Genomic DNA, 22166 nt, shown 5'->3' with positions numbered 1-22166 from the left:
TACATTGAAAGAACTCTTCTTGTCTGATGGTCATTCCTGGTGGTCTCAAACTCTGTAACACTACCTGCACGTTTTATGAATGAATTTTATAATAAAATAAATTGTTACTCATCTTTGAGATTTATAAACCGATTGCCATTGTAGATTGTGTAGTTGTTGACAAGCTACAGGAAATAAAGTAGATGGCCACCTTTCCACTTCTACTCTGGGATCGTTCTCCTCCCTGGGAACTTGCAACCAGGAAGTTTCCCTGCACTCCTTTGATTTCTCCTATTTCCTTCCGGGTTCTGTGTATAGCCTTTCATCTCTCCACTAGCTAACTCTGGACAGTTGTATAGTTTTGTGTTCAAAGTTTCATCCTTACAACACATCGTTACCCATGCTATCAGTGCCAAGTTTACCCTCATGGCTTCCTAGTTCTATGTATATTTCTATTCTCCAAGAAGTTCTTCAAGAGGAAGAGATGCTATGTCCAAGAAGGACTACCTCACTGATCCCTGACAGGTAGGATGATGTCATTTTCCTAGGATGCTTCAGGGGAATAAATGAGGAGGCCCCTTCTGCATATAAAAGGTGTGTGGTCACCATATTCTCTTATTCTGCTGGACAAGAGATGACATTTGGTTCAAGTACTGGGCTACTCTTCTGGCCTCAATTTAGCACAAAGCTGAACACAAAGTTATCCCATTTCTGTGGGAAAGAGATGACAAAAATAACCAGTATTTTGAGAAACATCTTCCTTTCTTTATTGCTATTATATGTGACAAAACAATATTTTTATGACCAGCAGGATTTGCCAAGATGTTGCTGGCACACGATGAACCCTATTGGCTCCTCCGGAACAGAGGTACTACTCTTGGGGTCTTCATTCATCTGAGCAGAAAAGTTGTTCAAGGTACCAGATGTAGCACTGCTGAGTAGTAATTCCTTATGTTTTTTCCTGTATTTAGCTCTCTTATTTTTAAACCAAGCCTGAAATCAGACCAAGATAGAGGCTGGTTAATCATACCAAACAGTTAATATTATGATGGGAAGACACATCATGCAACTTCATATGGAACATTCTTCCCTTCACAGAATAACAGTGTTTATAATTGCTCACAAACTTTTCAGGGCCTCAAGTATTACCCAGGGTACAGGATGTGCTCACAGCATGGGAGATCCCGGTTTCCATCCTGTCACCACTGAAACCCATCAGACAAATTTACACAGCACCAGACTCGCTCTTCTTCAGAAGCCTTCAGAAAACAAGCTGTTGTCAAATTTTGGACACAATCAGAGTCAGACTTTCAAAGCAGTCAACCCTTGTGTTCTTCATAATGAAAGGGGGTTTGGGGCAATATCTCAGAATTGACACATTGTACTGTGCTTGGAAATTCAAGTTCAGTCTTGTGTTTGTCTACCATGTTACTAAAATCTTACAAAAGAGAACCAGCTCTTATGCCTTAGCATTTTCCCCTTAAACAGTTTTTCCCATTGTGTATCATCAAGGTAAGTCATCACCTGCGCCATATTTATTCACTCATCCTGTTAGCTATGTACATGTGGTTAGTATTTAGTAATTTCATACAACTGAAATGTCTCGTAAGGCTTCTTCCTGCAATCTCATAAATATTTTTCATGGTCACCCCAAGTTGCAACATAACTCCAGACAGAAATACTCTGTAGAGGACTCCCAGTGGAGGGATAAGGACATCAATCCACTCACAATCCCTTCAACCCAAAATGTGTCCTACCTACTAGATGTGCAGGAACAAAGATGGAGCAGACACCAAGGGAACAGCCAACCAATGACTGGCTTGAACTGAGACCCATCCATGGGCAAGCACCAATCCTCGACACTGTTAATGATACTGTTAGGCTTGCAGACAGGAGCCTAGCATAACAGTCCTCTGAGGAGCTACACCCAGTAGCCAATGGAAGGAGATGCAGAGACCCACATTCCCACATTAGATGGAGCTAAGAGAGTCTTATGAAAGAATTGGGAGAAAGACTGAGGGACCTTAAGAGAACAGAGACTCCATAGGAAGACTAACACAGTCAACTAACCTAGACCCTTGGGGGCCACAAAAACTGAACAACCAACTAAAAAGCAAGCAAAGGCTGGACCTAGGATCCCCGCACACATGTAGCAGATGTGCAGCTTGGTCTTGATGTGGGTTCCCCAACAAGTGGAGTCGAGTGGGGGCTATCCCTAAAGCTGCTGCCTGTCTGTGGAATCTGTTCAACTAACTGGGCTGTCTTGTCTGGCATCAGTGGGAAAGGATACACCTGGTCTTACAAGAACTTGATGTGCCAGGGTGGCGGGGGGAGAGATAGGGGTAGCAATCCCTTCTCAGAGGAGAAGGGGGCAGGGAAATGGGAGGAGGGTCTGCATGAGAAGGTATTGGAAGGGGACTGATATTGGGATGTAAGGTGAGCAAATAAATAAGAACTACTCTGCAGAGGATCCCTTTGTCACACATATGTCAGTATCAATTAGGGGAAATGCAGGTGTGTATGACATGCATACATCCATAGCTATACCTATGTATGCTATAGCTGGACATTCATAAACCCTGTTTCTTTCCCATAGGGAAGGCCCACTTTCTTCATTTTGTTTTCCTTTAGGAAAACATGCTCCTTTACTGCTAGAAATAGGGAAGATACACTAGCTGGAGTTTACTTTATAAAAAACCCTTTCTACTTTCAAGAGCAAATTAGTGTGACTTGTGCTAGACTCAGGAGCTCCAACTGTGCAAGGGAAGGCCATATCTATCCTGACCCAAGTCTGAGATGGAGTACCCTAATGAACTTGTACTGACCTTCACCTTGCATTCGTCCACATGAATGAGGGCTGCAAGTGCTTTTCTGTGGAAAGAAAAGAACACAGGTTAGCCATTGCCACTGGGGGAAGGAAGGAAAGTGCACCTGTATAATTTCTCCATATTTTTACTTTGCTATCACTGCCCCAACTCAGCAGACATTTATTTCATCATTTTTTTTTTAACAGAGGGGACTGCTTAGATTTGACTTCATCTTGTCAAAGCATCAAGGCTTGCCTTAAGAACTCCCTGGTGTCGCCAGGGAGGTTGCTCAGTGGGAGCATGATGGAATTCCTGAAGACCTGGGTTTAGTCCCTGGGCCCCACACAATGGAATAGAGTCTCCCAAGTTCCCCTCTGACCTCCACATGCCCGGTTGTTGGGTCATGCTCGCACATGTAGTTAAAGTAAAAATCTAATAAAGAATTGTAGTTGAGAAACAGAATTGAGTCTATCGGGTGTGCTTTCTTACAAACGTATTCATTTATTTTCTGTGCAGCTATGCTTGTTTTGTTGGGTATGCGTGTAAATTCAGGAAGACACACGTGAATGGCAGTCACCTTGTTCTAAAAATTACTTCTTTCATTACAATATAATATTGTATTCATTATTTAATTTTATATAATAAGGTATTAGATATTATATTATTTTATATCACATATATTAATATTATATGCATACAAGTAGACAAGCAGAACCCACACATGCTCCAGACAGCATTTGCCTGCCATCTGCCTATAGGACTAATGAGATTTAGACATTCATCCTTGCTTCTGACTTTCTCATTGGGTCCCGAGAACAAAACAGATCTTCAGGCTTGTGTTTTAAGTACTTTTACCCCCTGACCTTCCCCTTCTCTTTTGATACAATCTGACAGTGGTCCCATGTTCACTGAGATGATCCCCAGGGTTCTGGCCTCCCTTACCTCCTACAAATGGTACTTTGTTGTTTTTCTTTTTCTTTAACCAGGAGGGAACAGTGTTACTGAGTACTCAAAGGAGGAAACAGAATTAATATGGTCAGCAATTCAGCTTCTTGCCATGTGCCACAAAAGACTTAAAACTTGTAGTTCACGAGCTGTTTATCCATAGAAGCAAAGTATAATTCACGTGGGCCACAGACCCAACGTATTCAACTATCCCTTTGCACGTGATGATAAAAGTGAACTAGATATACGATGCCTCTGAGACATTCAGCTTGAGGAAAGCAAAGAGTCTAGCACATGTAGGAGCATACACACGAGCACTGAGGACACTCCGAAGAGCAACAGGGTAGTCTGAAAGGGAGAAGCTCTGCAGAAGTTCCTGCTCGTGGCAGTGCCTCAGGAGAAGACAAAAATAGTGCAATAGGCCAGAGGGGGACACGGACAAAGGTTTAATAAGCACAAGGTTTTGTTTTAGCGTCATAAAATACTCTGAAAAAAATTTCTCCAAAAGACTGGAAAATACCGCATGCTCTGCATTTTAGACTTGGCTCAGACTGGGGCTTTTATGGTTTTTTTTTTTTTCTAAGACCACCATGAAGTGAAAGAAATGCATCACCGTGGGGAAGTGAAAGAAACACAGCACGGTGGGCATTATGGCAACTTGTTTGTCAGAAATGCACGAGAAGTTTGACCTTTAGCTTCAGAGGCCATCTTCCTCACCCCCACCATAAATTCCGCTGAAGACTTCGTGGTTTCAGGGCCAAGAAGGGAAGCAGGCCAAACCAGGTACTGAACTAATCTGACCTACTAAGGAGCCTAAGACAGAACTTCAAGTTTCCTAAGTTCGAGCACTGGTGGGGGCTAGACTAAGAGCAAATCCACCTTTCTTAAATGCACCATCTGTCTTAAGTTATAATGTAAAATGGACTCAGCATTTAGCTTGAGGAAAGAGAATTGGTCTACCATTTCTAGGGCTTCTGAGTTCAATACTCAGGATGCGTTTCTGTTCGTTTTGGTTTTATGTTGTTTTTGCTTTTTAATGAAGAAGTGGGCACTAGGGTTGAGTAAAGGAGCCCAAAGTCGCGGAAAACAGTAAATTCTGAAAACGAAAAACATCTACTTACCTTCGGTGTGCATCAGGATACTGGGTCTCTTGGAAAGCCTTCTCCAGTTCACACAGTTGGGCATAGGTGAACTTGTGGTGTTTTATTTGCCTGTTGTTGGAGCGACAAGCAGCTGTTCCAGCTGCTTTCTCAGGCTCACTGGGACGGGCTTGCGTTTCCTTCCTTGTTTCATAGCTGTAGTTTTGCTTGTATTTAAAGCTCAGGTGCTCGTCCTGGCCTAGCTCATGCAGGACTCTTACACCTCTTCCAAAGCGACAACGGACTGCTGCCGCGGCAACCCTCTGCTGAGAGTCAGTCATTATTTCTTCCTCATAGAAGCTCACCCCATAATAGTCGAGGTCGAAGTAGAAGTACTTGCTTTCCATTGCTAGAGCTTTGCAGATGGAGCCTACTCTGGAGCACCTCCCAGTTCACGGGCGAAAATCCTGCGCATGTCCCACACTACACACTTGACTCGCTCCTGGGTGTGGCTAAGCTTAGGCACGGAAGTGGGAGGTGGGTTGGGTGTGTGTGGGCGTAAAGAGGAGAATCCACCCCACGGGGGCATACAGTTACCATTAGGAGGCCTGACAAAAAAAGCTGCTTCAAACAAGATGCTGACTTTACATATAGTCAAGAAAGGAGGCCTGAGTTGGACCTGAATTCAGGTGACTCCCTGGATCTCAAGAGAGGCCGCTGAGGACTAAGATGGATATTTAAGGTTATTTGAAGGTGGAGAATAGGGTAGGGATAATAATTCAAATGAACACGGTGTCTAATTTGGGGAACATCTCGTGGCCCCACCTTCCAATTTCACAGCCCAATGTTCTCCATGCTGGAGTTAAGTTGACATTATAGGTTAGGGACTTCTGCTCCATATTTCTTTTGAAGATACTGAAACCAGAGTTTCAGATGGACCAGAGTTCATCTCTGCATAGGAGCAGAATTTTAAGCATTTTCCTTGGTAAGATCCAGTAACAAAGAAACCCCAATGATCACTGAGAGAATGTCACCCCAGTTTGGGGGTGATCACAGACAGAAATGCTAAGGTAACATGGGGTTTCTGTCCTCTTTGTGTTGCAGGGAAGACTAAAACAAGGGAGTATTATATTAGAACAACCCTCTAGAAGAGAACACTTTACACAAAGGTTAAAGATATACACGCACTAGGCAGTTTTCTAATCAGGTAATATCAGAGTTATCACTTGGGTCTTTAAGATACTGCTCAGTGGGTGGAGAACTTCTAGCCTAGGGTGAGTGAGGGGCTTTGTTCCAGGCCTAGCACTGAAAACAAACAAAAGATGTAACTCTACAGAAAAGATGTTTCGGTGTGCTTGCAATTCTTTTGGTGGGAAAGGGATCATCTTTGCGTCCAACAAAGGAACACAGGAACAAAAAAGCAAATCGACAAGAGAATTTCTTTTTTAAGAGTGTGTGCTGGAATCCCAAACAGGCCAATGAGAGTGCTTGGCCAAGGTGCACCCTGTCTTTCCTCTCTGAATAGGTCACCACCTATTGGTGGCCTATCACCCCATTGGTGGCAACTTAAGTTTAAAATTTGAGCGGATTGGTTTATTACTACAAAAGGGAAGGGGGTCAGGGGGTCAGGGGGTCAGGGGGCCAGGGGGTCAGGAAGTAGGGGCCCATATCAGGCTGGCTAACTTTGATAGGAAAAAACCCCTGGTTTTCACATTGGGAAGGGTTTTATTATTAAGAGATTCTAGATAGAATATCAAATGCAATCATTTTTGTTTTCCTCCTAGGAGGTTCCTCCTAGGAGGACAGACTATACCCAAAGATTACAGAACTGCAGAACTGGAGGCTGATCAGTATGAAAGCAAAACCTGTTTGTGCCAAAACAAAACAAAACACCACCACCACCACCACCACCACCACCACCACCACCACCACCACCACCACAACAACAACAACAACAACAACAAACACGTCTGGGTTTAAAGCCAGGTAGGTAGCTCTGTGGGGAAAGTGTTTGTTATTAGTGCCTGATGATCTGACTTCAGATTTCTCAAACTCTGCCAAAGCTAGACAGATTGGTTTTGATATTTGCTCAGTGAGTAAAGAGGCCTGCACCAAGCCCAATGACTTGAATCCAATTTCCTGGACCCGATGCTGGAAGGAAAGAAGCAATTCAGCAAATTGTCCTCTGACTGCTATACACATGCCATGGTATACATGTACATGCATGCTATTGTGTAATAAGCTTTTTTTTCTGGAGATATTCGAGACACACACACAGAAATAAATAAATAGATAAATAAATAAATAGATAAATAAATAAGTTAGTTAGTTAAGGAAAATGGGAATAGTAGGTTATCCTCTAGGGCCTATGACCTCTCCAGATATGGTTAATTGGCTCGTTTTATAGTACAGGTACAAACTTCCTCCTATTGATGCTCATTGTTTGTCCATTTAGAAACTTGTGGTTACTCCCAAGATATGAATGCCACTATTGCACTGTGGGCTTATCTTTCTGTGATGGTCATTGGTGTGCTTTGTAGGATTTATAGCTGAGGACTATTGATTCCTTTTCTCCTTTGGCAGCTTGTGTAGCACCATTCGATGTCATGAGTGCTATTCTTCAGAGAAGACGCTTTCAGGTCAGGCTAGTTCCAGCTTGATTTCGGCTCTGTGCCTGACCTGGGAAACACCAATGGCAACAGCAATATCCCTTGTCTGGGGAGGTTTTTTGACCTGCTCTAGTCAATATCTCAAAAGTAGATTTCCCTTGCTTGGTACTAAGGTCATAATGACCACCCTGATGTATTGCAAAGTGATACCAAATCATGCTTTCAGTTTGCATTTCCCTAATGCCTAATGGTGATTAATACAGTCCCACACTGCATTTGCTATGTAGCTTTCTTAACCTTTTTCCTACCTGACAGAGTTTCCTTTTGATTGTTTCATACTGGCAAAAAGTAACTTAGGGTCCATTCTCAGCTACAGTCCATAATTGCAGAGAAATCCAGGCAGGAACTTTCACCAGCATGTCACATCCACAGTGAAGAAGAGAGAATAAACACATGCATGCTTCTGGTACTTGGCTAATTTTCTCTACTCTTATACAGTCTAGGGACTAAAAACAAGTGGTTGATGCCACTCACTCTCAGGATGGTATTCCCAATGTCAATTAATGTAAGATGGTCCCTGACAGACACACCCAAGGCCAGCCTGAGCTATACAATCCCTGAGCACAATGCTCTCCCAGGTGAATCTAAGTTGTGTCAAGTTGACAATTCAAATTAACCACCACAATGACCTAAAATAGTAAATAGTAAATTATAGTTGTTCTATTTTCACTGAATAATTTAGTTTGAAAATACTTTAGAGAGATTTTTTTTGTTTTTTTTGTTTTGTTTTGTTTTGTTTTGGTTTTGGTTTTTATTATTATTTTTTTGGTGCTCTTGTCACCAGGAAAGAGTTTAATTAAAACAACTGTGCACAGCTGGAGTAGCCATTCTAATACCAAATAAAATCAATTTTCAACTAAAAGTCATCAAAAAAGATAAGGAAGGACACTTCATATTCATCAAAGGAAAAATCCACCAAGGTGAACTCTCAATCCTAAATATCTATGCCCCAAATACAAGGGCACCTACATACGTAAAAGAAACCTTAATAAAGCTCAAAACACACATTGCACCTCACACAATAATAGTAGGAGATTTCAACACCCCACTCTCATCAATGGACAGATCATGGAAACAGAAATTGAACAGAGACATAGACAGACTAAGAGAAGTCATGAGCCAAATGGACTTAATAGATATTTATAGAACATTCTATCCTAAAGCAAAAGAATATACCTTCTTCTCAGCTCCTCATGGTACTTTCTCCAAAATTGACCATATAACTGGTCAAAAAACGGGCCTCAACAGGTACAGAAAGATAGAAATAATCCCACCCGTGCTATCGGAGCACCACGGCCTAAAGCTGGTCTTCAATAACAATAAGGGAAGAACGCCCACATATACGTGGAAGTTGAACAATGCTCTACTCAATGATAACCTGGTCAAGGATGAAATAAAGAAAGAAATTAAAAACTTTTAAGAATTTAATGAAAATGAAGGTACAACATACCCAAACTTATGGGACACAATGAAAGCTGTGCTAAGAGGAAAACTCATAGCGCTGAGTGCCTGCAGAAAGAAACAGGAAAGAGCATATGTCAGCAGCTTGACAGCACACCTAAAAGCTCTAGAACAAAAAGAAGCAAATACACCCAGGAGGAGTAGAAGGCAGGAAATAATCAAACTCAGAGCTGAAATCAACCAAGTAGAAACAAAAAGGACCATAGAAAGAATCAACAGAACCAAAAGTTGGTTCTTTGAGAAAATCAACAAGATAGAAAAACCCTTAGCCAGACTAACGAGAGGACACAGAGAGTGTGTCCAAATTAACAAAATCAGAAATGAAAAGGGAGACATAACTACAGATTCAGAGGAAATTAAAAAAATCATCAGATCCTACTACAAAAACCTATATTCAACAAAACTTGAAAATCTCCAGGAAATGGACAATTTCCTAGACAGATACCAGGTACCGAAGTTAAATCAGGAACAGATAAACCAGTTAAACAACCCCATAACTCCTAAGGAAATAGAAGCAGTCATTAAAGGTCTCCCAACCAAAAAGAGTCCAGGTCCAGACGGGTTCAGTGCAGAATTCTATCAGACCTTCATAGAAGACCTCATACCAATATTATCCAAACTATTCCACAAAATTGAAACAGATGGAGCACTACCGAATACCTTCTACGAAGCCACAATTACTCTTATACCTAAACCACACAAAGACACAACAAAGAAATAGAACTTCAGACCAATTTCCCTTATGAATATCGACGCAAAAATACTCAATAAAATTCTGGCAAACCGAATCCAAGAGCACATCAAAACAATCATCCACCATGATCAAGTAGGCTTCATCCCAGGCATGCAGGGATGGTTTAATATACGGAAAACTATCAACATGATCCATTATATAAATAAACTGAAAGAACAAAACCACATGATCATTTCATTAGATGCTGAGAAAGCATTTGACAAAATTCAACACCCCTTCATGATAAAAGTCCTGGAAAGAATAGGAATTCAAGGCCCATACCTAAACATAGTAAAAGCCATATACAGCAAACCAGTCGCTAACATTAAACTAAATGGAGAGAAACTTGAAGCAATCCCACTAAAATCAGGGACTAGACAAGGCTGCCCACTCTCTCCCTACTTATTCAATATAGTTCTTGAAGTTCTAGCCAGAGCAATCAGACAACAAAAGATCAAGTGGATACAGATTGGAAAAGAAGAAGTCAAAATATCACTATTTGCAGATGATATGATAGTATATTTAAGTGATCCCAAAAGTTCCACCAGAGAACTACTAAAGCTGATAAACAACTTCAGCAAAGTGGCTGGGTATAAAATTAACTCAAATAAATCAGTAGCCTTCCTCTACACAAAAGAGAAACAAGCTGAGAAAGAAATTAAGGAAACGACACCATTCATGATAGTCCCAAATAATATAAAGTACCTCGGTGTGACTTTAACCAAGCAAGTAAAAGATCTGTACAATAAGAACTTCAAGACTCTGAAAAAAGAAATTGAAGAAGACCTCAGAAGATGGAAAGATCTCCCATGCTCATGGATTGGCAGGATTAATATAGTAAAAATGGCCATTTTACCAAAAGCGATCTACAGATTCAATGCAATCCCCATCAAAATACCAATCCAATTCTTCAAAGAGTTAGACAGAACAATTTGCAAATTCATCTGGAATAACAAAAAACCCAGGATAGCTAAAACTATTCTCAACAATAAAAGGACTTCCAGGGGGAATCACTATCCCTGAACTCAAGCAGTATTACAGAGCAATAGTGATAAAAACTGCATGGTATTGGTACAGAGACAGACAGATAGAACAATGGAATAGAAATGAAGACCCAGAAATGAACCCACATACCTATGGTCACTTGATTTTTGACAAAGGAGCCAAAACCATCCAATGGAAAAAAGATAGCATTTTCAGCAAATGGTGCTGGTTCAACTGGAGGTCAACATGTAGAAGAATGCAGATCGATCCATGCTTATCACCCTGTACAAAGTTTAAGTCCCAGTGGGTCAAGGACCTCCACATCAAACCAGATACACTCAAACTAATAGAAGAAAAAGTGGGGCAACATCTCGAACACATGGGCAATGGAAAAAATTTCCTGAACAAAACACCAATGGCCTATGCTCTAAGATCAAGAATTGATAAATGGGTCTCATAAAACTGCAAAGCTTCTGCAAGGCAAAGGACATTATGGTTAGGACAAAACGGCAACCAACAGATTGGGAAAAGATCTTTACCAATCCTACAACAGATAGAGGGCTTATATCCAAAATATACAAAGAACTCAAGAAGTTAGACCGCAGGGAGACAAATAACCTTATTAAAAAATGGGGTCAGAACTAAACAAAGAATTCACAGCTGAGGAATGCCGAATGGCTGAGAAACACCTAAAGAAATGTTCAACATCTTTAGTCATAAGGGAAATGCAAATCAAAACAACCCTGAGATTTCACCTCACACCAGTGAGAATGGCTAAGATCAAAAACTCAGGTGACAGCAGATGCTGGAGAGGATGTGGAGAAAGGGGAACACTCCTCCATTGTTGGTGGGATTGCAGACTCGTACAACCACTCTGGAAATCAGTCTGGAGGTTCCTCAGAAAATTGGACATTGAACTGCCTGAGGATCCAGCTATACCTCTCTTGGGCATATACCCAAAAGATGCCCCAACATAAAAAAAAGACACGTGCTCCACTATGTTCATAGCAGCCTTATTTCTAATAGCCAGAAGCTGGAAAGAACCCAGATGCCCTTCAACAGAGGAATGGATACAGAAAATGTGATACATCTACCCAATGGAATATTACTCAGCTATCAAAAACAATGCCTTTAAGATTAAAACAGAGACTGAAGGAACACCCATTCAGAGCCTGCCCCACATGTGGCCCATACATATACAGCCACCCAATTAGAAAAGATGGATGAAGCAAAGAAGTGTAGGTAGACAGGAGCCGGATGTAGATCGCTCCTGAGAGACACAGCCAGAATACAGCAAATACAGAGGGGAATGCCAGCAGCAAACCACTGAAGAATAGGACCCTCATTGAAGGAATAAGAGAAAGAACTGGAAGAGCTTGAAGGGGCTCGAGACCCCATATGTACAACAATTCCAAGCAACCAGAGCTTCCAGGGACTAAGCCACTACCTAAAGACTATACACGGACTGACCCTGGACTCTGACCTCATAGGTAGCAATGAATATCCTAGTAAGAGCACCAGTGGAAGGGGAAGCCCTGGGTCCTGCTAAGACTGAACCCCCAGTGAACTAGACTGTTGGGGGGAGGGCAGCAATGGGGGAGGATGGGGAGGGGAACACCCATAAAGAAGGGGAGGGGGAGGGATTAGGGGGATGTTTGCCTGGAAACCGGGAAAGGGAATAACACTCGAAATGTATATAAGAAATACTCAAGTTAATAAAAAACAAAAACAAAAAACCAAAAAAAAAAAACCCCAAAACAATGCCTTTATGAAATTCATAGGCAAATGGTTGGAACTTGAAAATATCATCCTGAGTGAGGTAACCCAATCACAGAAAATCACACATGGTATGCACTCATTGATAAGTGGCTATTAGCCCAAATGCTTGAGTTACCCTAGATGTACAGAACACATGAAACTCAAGACAGATGATCAAAATGTGAAAGCTTCACTCCTTCTTTAAAAGGAGAACAAGAATACCCTTGGCAGGGAATAGAGAGGCAAAGATTAAAACAGAGGCAGAATGGGGTTGGGTTTTAGTTCAGTTGTAGAGCACTTGCCTAGCAAGCGCAAAGGCCCTGGGTTCGGTCCCCATCTCTGAAAAAAAAAAAGAAAAAAAAAAACAGAGGCAGAAGGAACACCCATTCAGAGCCTGCCCCACATGTGACTGATACATATACAGCCACCCAATTAGACAAGATGGATGAAGCAAAGAAGTGCAGGCCGACAGGAGCCTGGATGTAGATCGCTCCTGAGAGACACAGCCAGAATACAGCGAACACATAGGCGAATGCCCTCAGTGTTCTCACTGAACTGAGAATGGGACCCCCGTTGAAGGAATCAGAGAAAGAACTGGAAGAGCTTGAAGAGGCTCGAGACCCCTTATGAACAACAATGCCAAGCAACCAGAGCTTCCAGGGACTAAGCCACTACCTAAAGACTATACATGGACTGACCCTGGACTCTGACCTCATAGGTAGCAATGAATAGCCTAGTAAGAGCACCAGTGGAAGGGGAAGCCCTTGGTCCTGCTAAGACTGAACCACCAGTGAATGTGACTGTTGGGGGGAGGGGAACACCCATGAAGACAGGGAGGGGGAGGGTTAGGGGGATGTTGGCCCGGAAACTGGGAAAGGGAATAACATTCGAAATGTAAATAAGAATTACTCAAGTTAATAATAATAATAAAAAAAAACCACTGTGCACTATCACTATCAGTTTGAAGAGACATTTTATTTTTAAAATGTCCTAAAGGAGTAGACCAGCAGGAGAGTTTATCAGGTTAAGAATGCTTGCTTGCACCAGAGCTTCCAGGGACTAAGCCACTACCTAAAGACTATACATGGACTGACCCTGGACTCTGACCCCATAGGTAGCAATGAATATCCTAGTAAGAGCACCAGTGGAAGGGGAAGCCCTGGGTCCTGCTAAGACTGAACCCCCAGTGAACTAGACTGTTGCGGGGGAGGGCGGCAATGGGGGGAGGGTTGGGAGGGGAACACCCATAAGGAAGGGGAGGGGGGAGGGGGATGTTTGCCCGGAAACCGGGAAAGGGAATAACACTCGAAATGTATATAAGAAACACTCAAGTTAATAATAATAATAATAAAAGAATGCTTGCTGCCAAGCCTAAGGACCTGAGTTTAAGCTGTTCTAATACTAATGAGTTTTAAGAATCTCCTTACACCCCCAGATAAGTGTAACTCTCACTCCTCACAACAGAAGCTTCCTTTTTCTTTGGAACAGACAGTGGCAACTACACAAATCTAAAACTCTTTAAAATGCAGAAAACAAATGGCCATGGAATGCTATCCCCAATAGCTACTTGTATAATGCAACACCTACATGTAAGGCTCACAGAACATAGAGAACAAGGGAAAGGAAATGTTGTGGAAGCCAGAAGAGCAGGACAGCAGCTGTGAGACATAGCACTGTTTACGTAGGACAGGGACACTGCACTCACAAAATCTCCGCAATATGGTTGCCTAACAAATTCTTGCATAACAATACCAGTTGGCATGACTGAGGGAAATCTTATAAAGGCCCCACCCCTATGTGCAGAGCTATAAGCAGTCGATGGCTGCTGAAAAGGGGAGCATCTGTTTTCTTCAGGAACGAACCTTCTGATGGGTTATTTGGCCTCAGTAGGTCATATTTATGTAAGAACAATTAAGAAGGTATGGACTCAAGAGGGACTGGAAGGACAAATATGGAAGGAGTGCAGAGGGATCGGAAGGGGTAGAAATAATGTCAGGTATGACTGCTGAAACGAAATGTCTAATAAAGTTAAAACATCAAACACAGTAGTAATTAAGGCTCTGAAATGCCAGCCCACCCCTACTTGGAAATGGGAGGCAGAGGCAGGAAATCTTTGGAAATCCATGCACCAGCTAGTTTTTCCTTATATAGCAGTGAACCAGACAGACCCTGTCTCAAGCAGGATGAAAGGTACCCAGGGTTGTCTGTGGACCTCAATATGGGTGCCGGGCTGGGTGTGTATCCACCACACATACACACAAATGATATTTTAAAAAGTCTTATTTTATGGAGTTGAATAACATGCTGAGAGAAATAGGGTTATCTGATAAACATACTTTTCTTTTTTTTTCTTTTTCTTTTTTAACACAATGGGATCTGCAACATTCAAAATCTTTTGTGTTAGCTCAGTGAAGAAGCACATTTAAGAGTTTGAAGGGCTGCGGCAGAAAATGAACATGAGACCAAACTGACAGCCAATAATTTAGGCAAGAGTGACCCGTGTGCATAGCAAAACGTATAAGCTTGAGGGCAGACAAATGGCTTGGAAACACAGGACTGCCTTAGAGAAACAAGGCCAAAGCATAGAAGAGTTCATGAGGGCAAGCCTGCCCCAGACCTCCAACTTGGAAATGACCTGTGAGCATTCAGTCTCTTGGTCAGAGGCCCGATGCATACCACAGTGACTCCTAACACCCTCCTCAATTCCTCACCCCAAGGAGTTCCACCAGAAACCTTGTAATGGACCTGTCAAAAGGAAGGCAGGGACTCCTTTCCCGAGGTGTCATCTCGGGCATCCCTACTTTTCCTGAACTTGTGTAAGAACTGTTTTAAAAATTTCATGGGAACTTCTGGAAACTGGATCCTGGGTTGCTTGAAGCTTTGTGCATTGTAGATCAAGGGGGAGATCCCCGAGCCCATAGGCAGCTAATGCAGGAGACTCCATTCTTCATGGTGATGCTGAGCAGGGAATGATCCTTGACCTTTGTAGGTCATGAATTTCCTCAGAGAAGGACCCATCCACATTCCCCTTTCCTTCTCAGGTTGTTCTTGGATTCTGACAACAACCAAGAAAGAGAGAAGAGAGAAATAAAAACAAGAATAGGAGAAAAAGAAAAGATGAAGGTCGGGTGCTTTGAGGCAAGGCAAAGAAGAGTAGTGTGTGTGTGTGTGGGGGGGGGGTCATGGTCGTCCTAGGCCTAAGCTCTCTGTATTCTAGGATGGTGGCTTAATATGTCGGACCCTAAACTCCCTTGTGTATGAAGAGGGGATGGCACTAGTGGCCCATTACAAGACTGGCATTCAGGATGAAGGAGGCAAACATATCGAGTGTATCACCCTGTTACTTCAGCTTCAAAAAACCAAACGCTTTTCATCTCAATATTCCCACTGGGGTTAGTGATCCTAGATCAGAACATTGTATTAGAAGTGTTAGATTGTCCATTTTGTATTCTTAACCCAAATCCAAATGTTCATATGAGACGTATTCTTTGTTCAACTCTGACAACCAGCTGAAACTTGTGTTCTACAAAATTACATTGCCATCCAAATCGGGTTGTCAAAACAATTGAGGCCAAAGCTTCCAACATTGAAAAGTTACCTCAGATGGTAATTTTATGTCACTTCAAAGGCCAAGGATACTAAAATGTCTATTAGTTGTTACCATGTTAATTCTCCAATTAGCATACTTGTGGGATTGTGTTATGTTAGAAAAAATGATTTTTAAAATATTCTGTTTGAAGGACTGGGGTGACAGCTCAGCTGTTAGATTTTCCCTCTCTTGCAGAGGGCCTGAGTTTGGTTCCAAGTCCTTAGGACAGGCTAACATCTATCTGTTAGTTTAGCTCTATAGGATCTGATGTTCTCCTCTGCCGTCTGAGAGTACCTGCACATATGTGAGTATACATGAGCACACATAAATACAAAATAAATCTTGCAAAAGTCTCTGTTTCAGATGCTGACTTGATTTTTTTGTTTTTGCAACACATGTCATTCTTTATTGAAAACTGTAGCATTAATACATAACATTTCCTTTTACAATAAATGTGCTTTTAGTGATCTTAAATCTGAGATCATCTAATTATCATATTGGATAAAATTATAAACTATAGGTATGTTGGTTCCTCTCCTCTGTGATTATTCACCTGGGAAAACCAGCTTGTGTCCTGCTGGGTCCGGGAGAAGCTTTGGTGCCATCAACAATGCAAACTGTTCATCCAGATGATGAGAATCCCAACATGAAGCACAGAAACAGATACTAGTGAGTACACAAAGGCTTCTGTTTCATACGTATTTTCTTCCTCTCCTTGCACCATTTTCTCTCTCTCCCTCCTGTCTCCTCTTCTTGCTCTCTTTCCTCTTCCCCATCCCATCCTGTTAGCTGCTCCTGAGGCTGTTATACACATCCCTCCATAAAGATTCTATGTTCACTAGGAATGAGGTATCTTCTGTCTACACTGATCCATGCAAAATCATCTGAAATTTTCACACACACACACACACACATTATATACATACATACATACATATATATATATAATTGCTAAAGATAATTATAGAAAGCAATACTACAAAAATAGGCTTTCCAAAGGCTCAATGTTTAGATGACCCACCTTCTAACCACTGTGACTGCTGATGAGGTGGCTACCACACTAATGTGGAAGTCCTGACCTCACTACCAGATATGAGCCAGGAATCCGCTTCCAACCTTAGAATTTTAATGGTTTTGACCACATCCGCATTTGATGGATCCTAGGGGATTCTCATGCCTTGCCCTTCTGGCCCAAACTGAACAGAAATACTGTCAGAGATGAAAATTGTGCCTTACCTAAGCAAAATACCTTCCTGATTCATTTTGTGTATACTCAGATTATACACTCAGAATATTTCCCACAAGAGATCCTGACAGGTAAATGCTTTCCAGTACTGCCTGGTTCTTTCAATCCCATCTCCACATTCACTTGGTGCTAAGAGCCTTCTGCTATAGGAAAAGATAGCAGGAAAGGCTCACAGACTACATATGTAGGCCTTCTCAGCCTCACTCCAGCTAGTCACAGAGGACAGGTCACCAGATGGATGACCTCAGGACAAGCTAGAGTGCATCTATATTTTCAGACATAACCAAAGCCCTGACTCTCTACAAGAAACATTAAAATCTAATTTAAAATACAGACACTCCATTTTAACATTGTGTGTTCCCCACAGCACTCTCCTGATTTCTTTGACCTTTGTAGGGGTGAATATGGCAGTGCCTCTGTTTTCAACTGACTCATTATTCTTGAGGGTATATGTGCGTGTGTGCGTGTGTGTGTGTGCGTGCGTGTGTGTGTGTGTGTGCGTGTGTGTGTGCGCGCGCGCATATGTGTGTTTTCTAAGTTAAATAAAGTAAAAGATAATACTACCTCAGTGTGACTGCTTCCCTCTGACATTCTCCCTCTTATGAAGACAGTTTAATTCAACACTGGACCTCCCCAACCATCAGAAGAAGCACACAAAGCATTCTGTAAGACGTGTAGTGGACACTCGGATGGTAGAGTTGCTACTCTACTGACACACAGACTACCCTTCATTCCAGCTCTACTGGCCACCCAGCTCCCATCTTTCCTGGTAAGTCTTGAATACAGCCTGCCCCCAAGACCATATTCAAACGGAGGAGAGGAACTTCACTATCCCTGCCCCTGCTCTGGAGTCACCTTGAGGCTCATACCCTGTCCCAGTCCTCACGGCTCCCTCCAGGTTCACTTAGTGTCAGGCTGCTGAAAAGTTGCAAGTCCACATGTCCAACTGGCAACCTGCACCACCCCAAAAGTCTTCTCCAGCACACCGGATGCTTCCTGACGATGAGGACATTCACGTATGCATGTGTAACTTTGAGGTTCATTACACAGTCTAGTAGTGCCTGGATTATACATGTTGTAGAATACCATCCAGTCCTTCATGTTTTGCATCAGTAGATTGTGTAGTAGTTTTGCATAGGTAGATTGGAAAAGGTTTGTTTTAGTGCGTGTTTTTATGAACACACATTCGATTAGTTATGATTCTGTAGGCTTAAAGCTTTCAAAACCTACTCTGAGTAGGGGCTCTCACACATGTTGACTCCCCTTCTAGCCACCATCCAAAGGTAGGGGAGAAAAGACAGTAAATAGGACAAGGGGGTACGGACCTGTTTAGAAGTAGTTTTGGGGGTGGTTCCAGTCTCTGTTGCCAGAATAGCAGCAGTCCAGTTCAGTAATGTCAGGATACCAAATGTGAGTTGGCAGTAGTGGCATGATCTAGCAGAAACAGCCAGGCTGCCATTGAGTCAGCAAGAGTCAGGCAGTAGGAGCAACCAGAACTAGCTGGGATGCTAGAAGCTCTCTGCTGTGCCTCTCTCAGTGAAGTAAAGTTGCCAGAGCAACAAAATGTAGCAAGGTTAGCTATGCAAACTCCCTTTCACTTCTGCTGTATCCTATTAATACTGTCTCCAGACATGTCTTCTCACAGGTTTTACCTCAGCAAAACACCACGTAAGTCGGCATCACATGACACAACCAGAAACTCTCACATCATGATTCAGAACAGCTTAATATTTCTTTTTTTGTATTAACTTGAGTATTTCTTATATACATTTCAAGTGTTATTCCCTTTCCCGGTTTCCGGGCAAACATCCCCCTTATCCCTCCCCCTCCCCTTCTTTATGGGTGTTCCCCTCCCCACCCTCCCCCCATTGCCGCCCTCCCCCCAACAGTCTAGTTCACTGGGGGTTCAGTCTTAGCAGGACCCAGGGCTTCCCCTTCCACTGGTGCTCTTACTAGGATATTCATTGCTACCTATGAGGTCAGAGTCCAGGGTCAGTCCATGTATAGTCTTTAGGTAGTGGCTTAGTCCCTGGAAGCTCTGGTTGCTTGGCATTGTTGTACATAAGGGGTCTCGAGCCCCTTCAAGCTCTTCCAGTTCTTTCTCTGATTCCTTCAACGGGTCCTATTCTCAGTTCAGTGGTTTGCTCCTGGCATTCGCCTCTGTATTTGCTGTATTCTGGCTGTGTCTCTCAGGAGCGATCTACATCCGGTTCCTGTCGGCCTGCACTTCTTTGCTTCATCCATCTTGTCTAATTGGGTTGCTGTATATGTATGGGCCACATGTGGGGCAGGCTCTGAATGGGTGTTCCTTCAGTCTCTGTTTTAATCTTTGCCTCTCTATTCCCTGCCAAGGGTATTCTTGTTCCCCTTTTAAAGAAGGAGTGAAGCATTCACATTTTGATCATCTGTCTTGAGTTTCATTTGTTCTAGGCATCTAGGGTAATTCAAGCATTTGGGCTAATAGCCACTTATCAATGAGTGCATACCATGTGTGTTTTTCTGTGATTGGGTTACCTCACTCAGGATGATATTTTCCAGTTCCAACCATTTGCCTACAAATTTCATAAAGTCATTCTTTTTGATAGCTGAGTAATATTCCATTGTGTAGATGTACCACATTTTCTGTATCCATTCCTCTGTTGAAGGGCATCTGGGTTCTTTCCAGCTTCTGGCTATTATAAATAAGGCTGCTATGAACATAGTGGAGCACGTGTCTTTTTTATATGTTGGGGCATCTTTTGGGTATATGCCCAAGAGAGGTATAGCTGGATCCTCAGGCAGTTCAATGTCCAATTTTCTGAGGAACCTCCAGACTGATTTCCAGAGTGGTTGTACGAGTCTGCAATCCCACCAACAATGGAGGAGTGTTCCCCTTTCTCCACATCCTCTCCAGCATCTGCTGTCACCTGAGTTTTTGATCTTAGCCATTCTCACTGGTGTGAGGTGAAATCTCAGGGTTGTTTTGATTTGCATTTCCCTTATGACTAAAGATGTTGAACATTTCTTTAGGTGTTTCTCAGCCATTCGGCATTCCTCAGCTGTGAATTGTTTGTTTAGCTCTGAACCCCATTTTTTGATAGGGTTATTTGTCTCCCTGCGGTCTAACTTCTTGAGTTCTTTGTATATTTTGGATATAAGGCCTCTATCGATTGTAATTTCTTTTTAATCATTACACTTATCTAAAAACAATGCCAAGCAGCCCATACACCAGGATTTCTTTTAAAACCAAATTATATAGTTACGTGGAGACTATTAGGCTGAGGCCTAGTTGTGTTTAGCTTTGAGCACTGAGAAGGAAGTCCTTGTTGGAGACACCAGTGAAATTCATGAAATTCAATGAAATGACTGAACAGCTCCATCCTCAAGTATTAATTTGCAGGATGATCACCACGGAGGGGCACATAGCTGTAGGTGAATGTTTTGGGGGCCTGGTATGTGGGGTCAGTGACTAGGTGAAGGAATTGTAGAATGAGCAGTCTGCTGACATGGCTATTATGGTTGCAGAGACTATGCCCCTGATGACCCCATTGTGTCTAGGAGAAGGGATGAGAGCAGGCTAAATTGTTGCTGGCATGCCATTGGGTTGTACTGCTGTAGTGTGGTGAATGCCATGAGTAGGTATATACAGTGATGGTATACTAGTATACTATGTATTTTGTTGGGCATAAGGGATCTGCTGTGGGTAGACACTTCTCACTGGGTACATAGCTGTCTGGTAGGGGTTGTGGGAGAAGTATGGTGTCATAGCTCCTCTGATAGGGGAACAGACACTTTGTAAGGTGAACGAGTTGTATAGCCTGGCTAACCTATTCCTTTGGCATTTGCAGAGGAACCCCAGAAGAACCAGGCTTATAAACAGAATTCATGATTTCAAGAACACGACCTGACCTGATGTGCATGCCCACAGTGATGAATTGATTCTCATTAAAAAAAAGTTATTACATAAATTTTTGTCACGCCCACCTTGGCCGGCAAGGAAGACGCAACACGGTTGGATTCTTCTCAACAGCCTTTACTGCAGGACACCTTCATTCTTGATACAGGGAGGTGGCAGCAGCCAGCCCTAAGTGTTACAGCTCCAAAAGTGTTACACCTTCAAGTGTTACAGCTCCAAGTGTTACAGCTTCATATATAAGCCGCTCGCCTTATATACACAACAGTATGCTAATATTCTTTCAGGGATTGGTGGGGCACGAGTCACCCCACTGTTATCCCAGCTACTTGTCCTCCAGAGATTGGCGTGGCATGAACCTTATTAGCATAGTACCGCCCCAGCCAGACTGATGTCAGGTGCAAAACCCCACGCATGCGCAGTACTGTTGTTCACCACAGGAGGGCGCCAGATTCACCTCATTATCATACAGCTGCCCTGACAGGGGACAAGCTTGTGCATGCGCGGTAAGTTATTCACATTCAGACGGGGGCTGGCTGTCGGCGCCATCTTTACTTCGCCGCGCCATTCCCTACATCTTTTGACCTGAAATTAGGATAAAATTGGAATGTATTTCTGAATGGAGGGGTGAAAAGCTCACAAGCTTCATCCTTTCCTTAGTGTAAGGTTGTGGAGGAGAAAGAAACCTTTTTCTTTATAGCCAGTGGCAAATCGTCTATGCTCCCATAAATAATCCCTCAACCTTTCAAATGTAAGTACCCCTAGTTAAATTCACCCAGTCACTCAAGACACATTAACATGGAGGAGGACTGGTTGGGAAGAGGAAAAGATTAGTGAGAAAAGAACAAGAGGTGGTAATTGGGCGATGAGTGTAATCAAAGGACACTTTCATGTATGAAACTGTCGTAATGAAATTTATTATTATATAATTACTATAGGCTAATTAAAAGTTAAAAACTTTTAGAGCTTCCAAACCTACAACATATTCATGTATGAAAATGTAAGAAATGCTTTTAAAAAGAAA

The 22166-nt window shown here is 42.5% G+C and overlaps 1 protein-coding gene and 1 pseudogene across 1 annotated transcript; both read right to left on the bottom strand.

The window, feature by feature from the left end:
• Positions 1–722: 722 nt before the first annotated feature.
• On the bottom strand, positions 723–5270 carry Rhoxf10 (Rhox homeobox family member 10). Its single transcript, NM_001037581.2, has 3 exons — positions 4853–5270; positions 2805–2850; positions 723–972 (listed from the first exon to the last, which is right to left on the bottom strand). Exons 1-3 carry the CDS (start codon positions 5215–5217, stop codon positions 778–780), a joined length of 606 nt encoding a protein of 201 aa, NP_001032670.1. The 5' UTR covers positions 5218–5270; the 3' UTR covers positions 723–777.
• Positions 5271–20618: 15348 nt separating this feature from the next.
• Positions 20619–21116, bottom strand: LOC147998354 (myelin-associated neurite-outgrowth inhibitor pseudogene; annotated as a pseudogene).
• Positions 21117–22166: the final 1050 nt, after the last annotated feature.

The sequence above is a fragment of the Rattus norvegicus genome, chromosome X (assembly GCF_021556685.1).
Source record: "Rattus norvegicus strain SHRSP/BbbUtx chromosome X, alternate assembly SHRSP_T2T, whole genome shotgun sequence".
NCBI classification, from domain to species: domain Eukaryota; kingdom Metazoa; phylum Chordata; class Mammalia; order Rodentia; family Muridae; genus Rattus; species Rattus norvegicus.
Note: the sequence above shows the minus strand (reverse complement) of the source record. Positions and strands in the feature narration are given on the sequence as shown.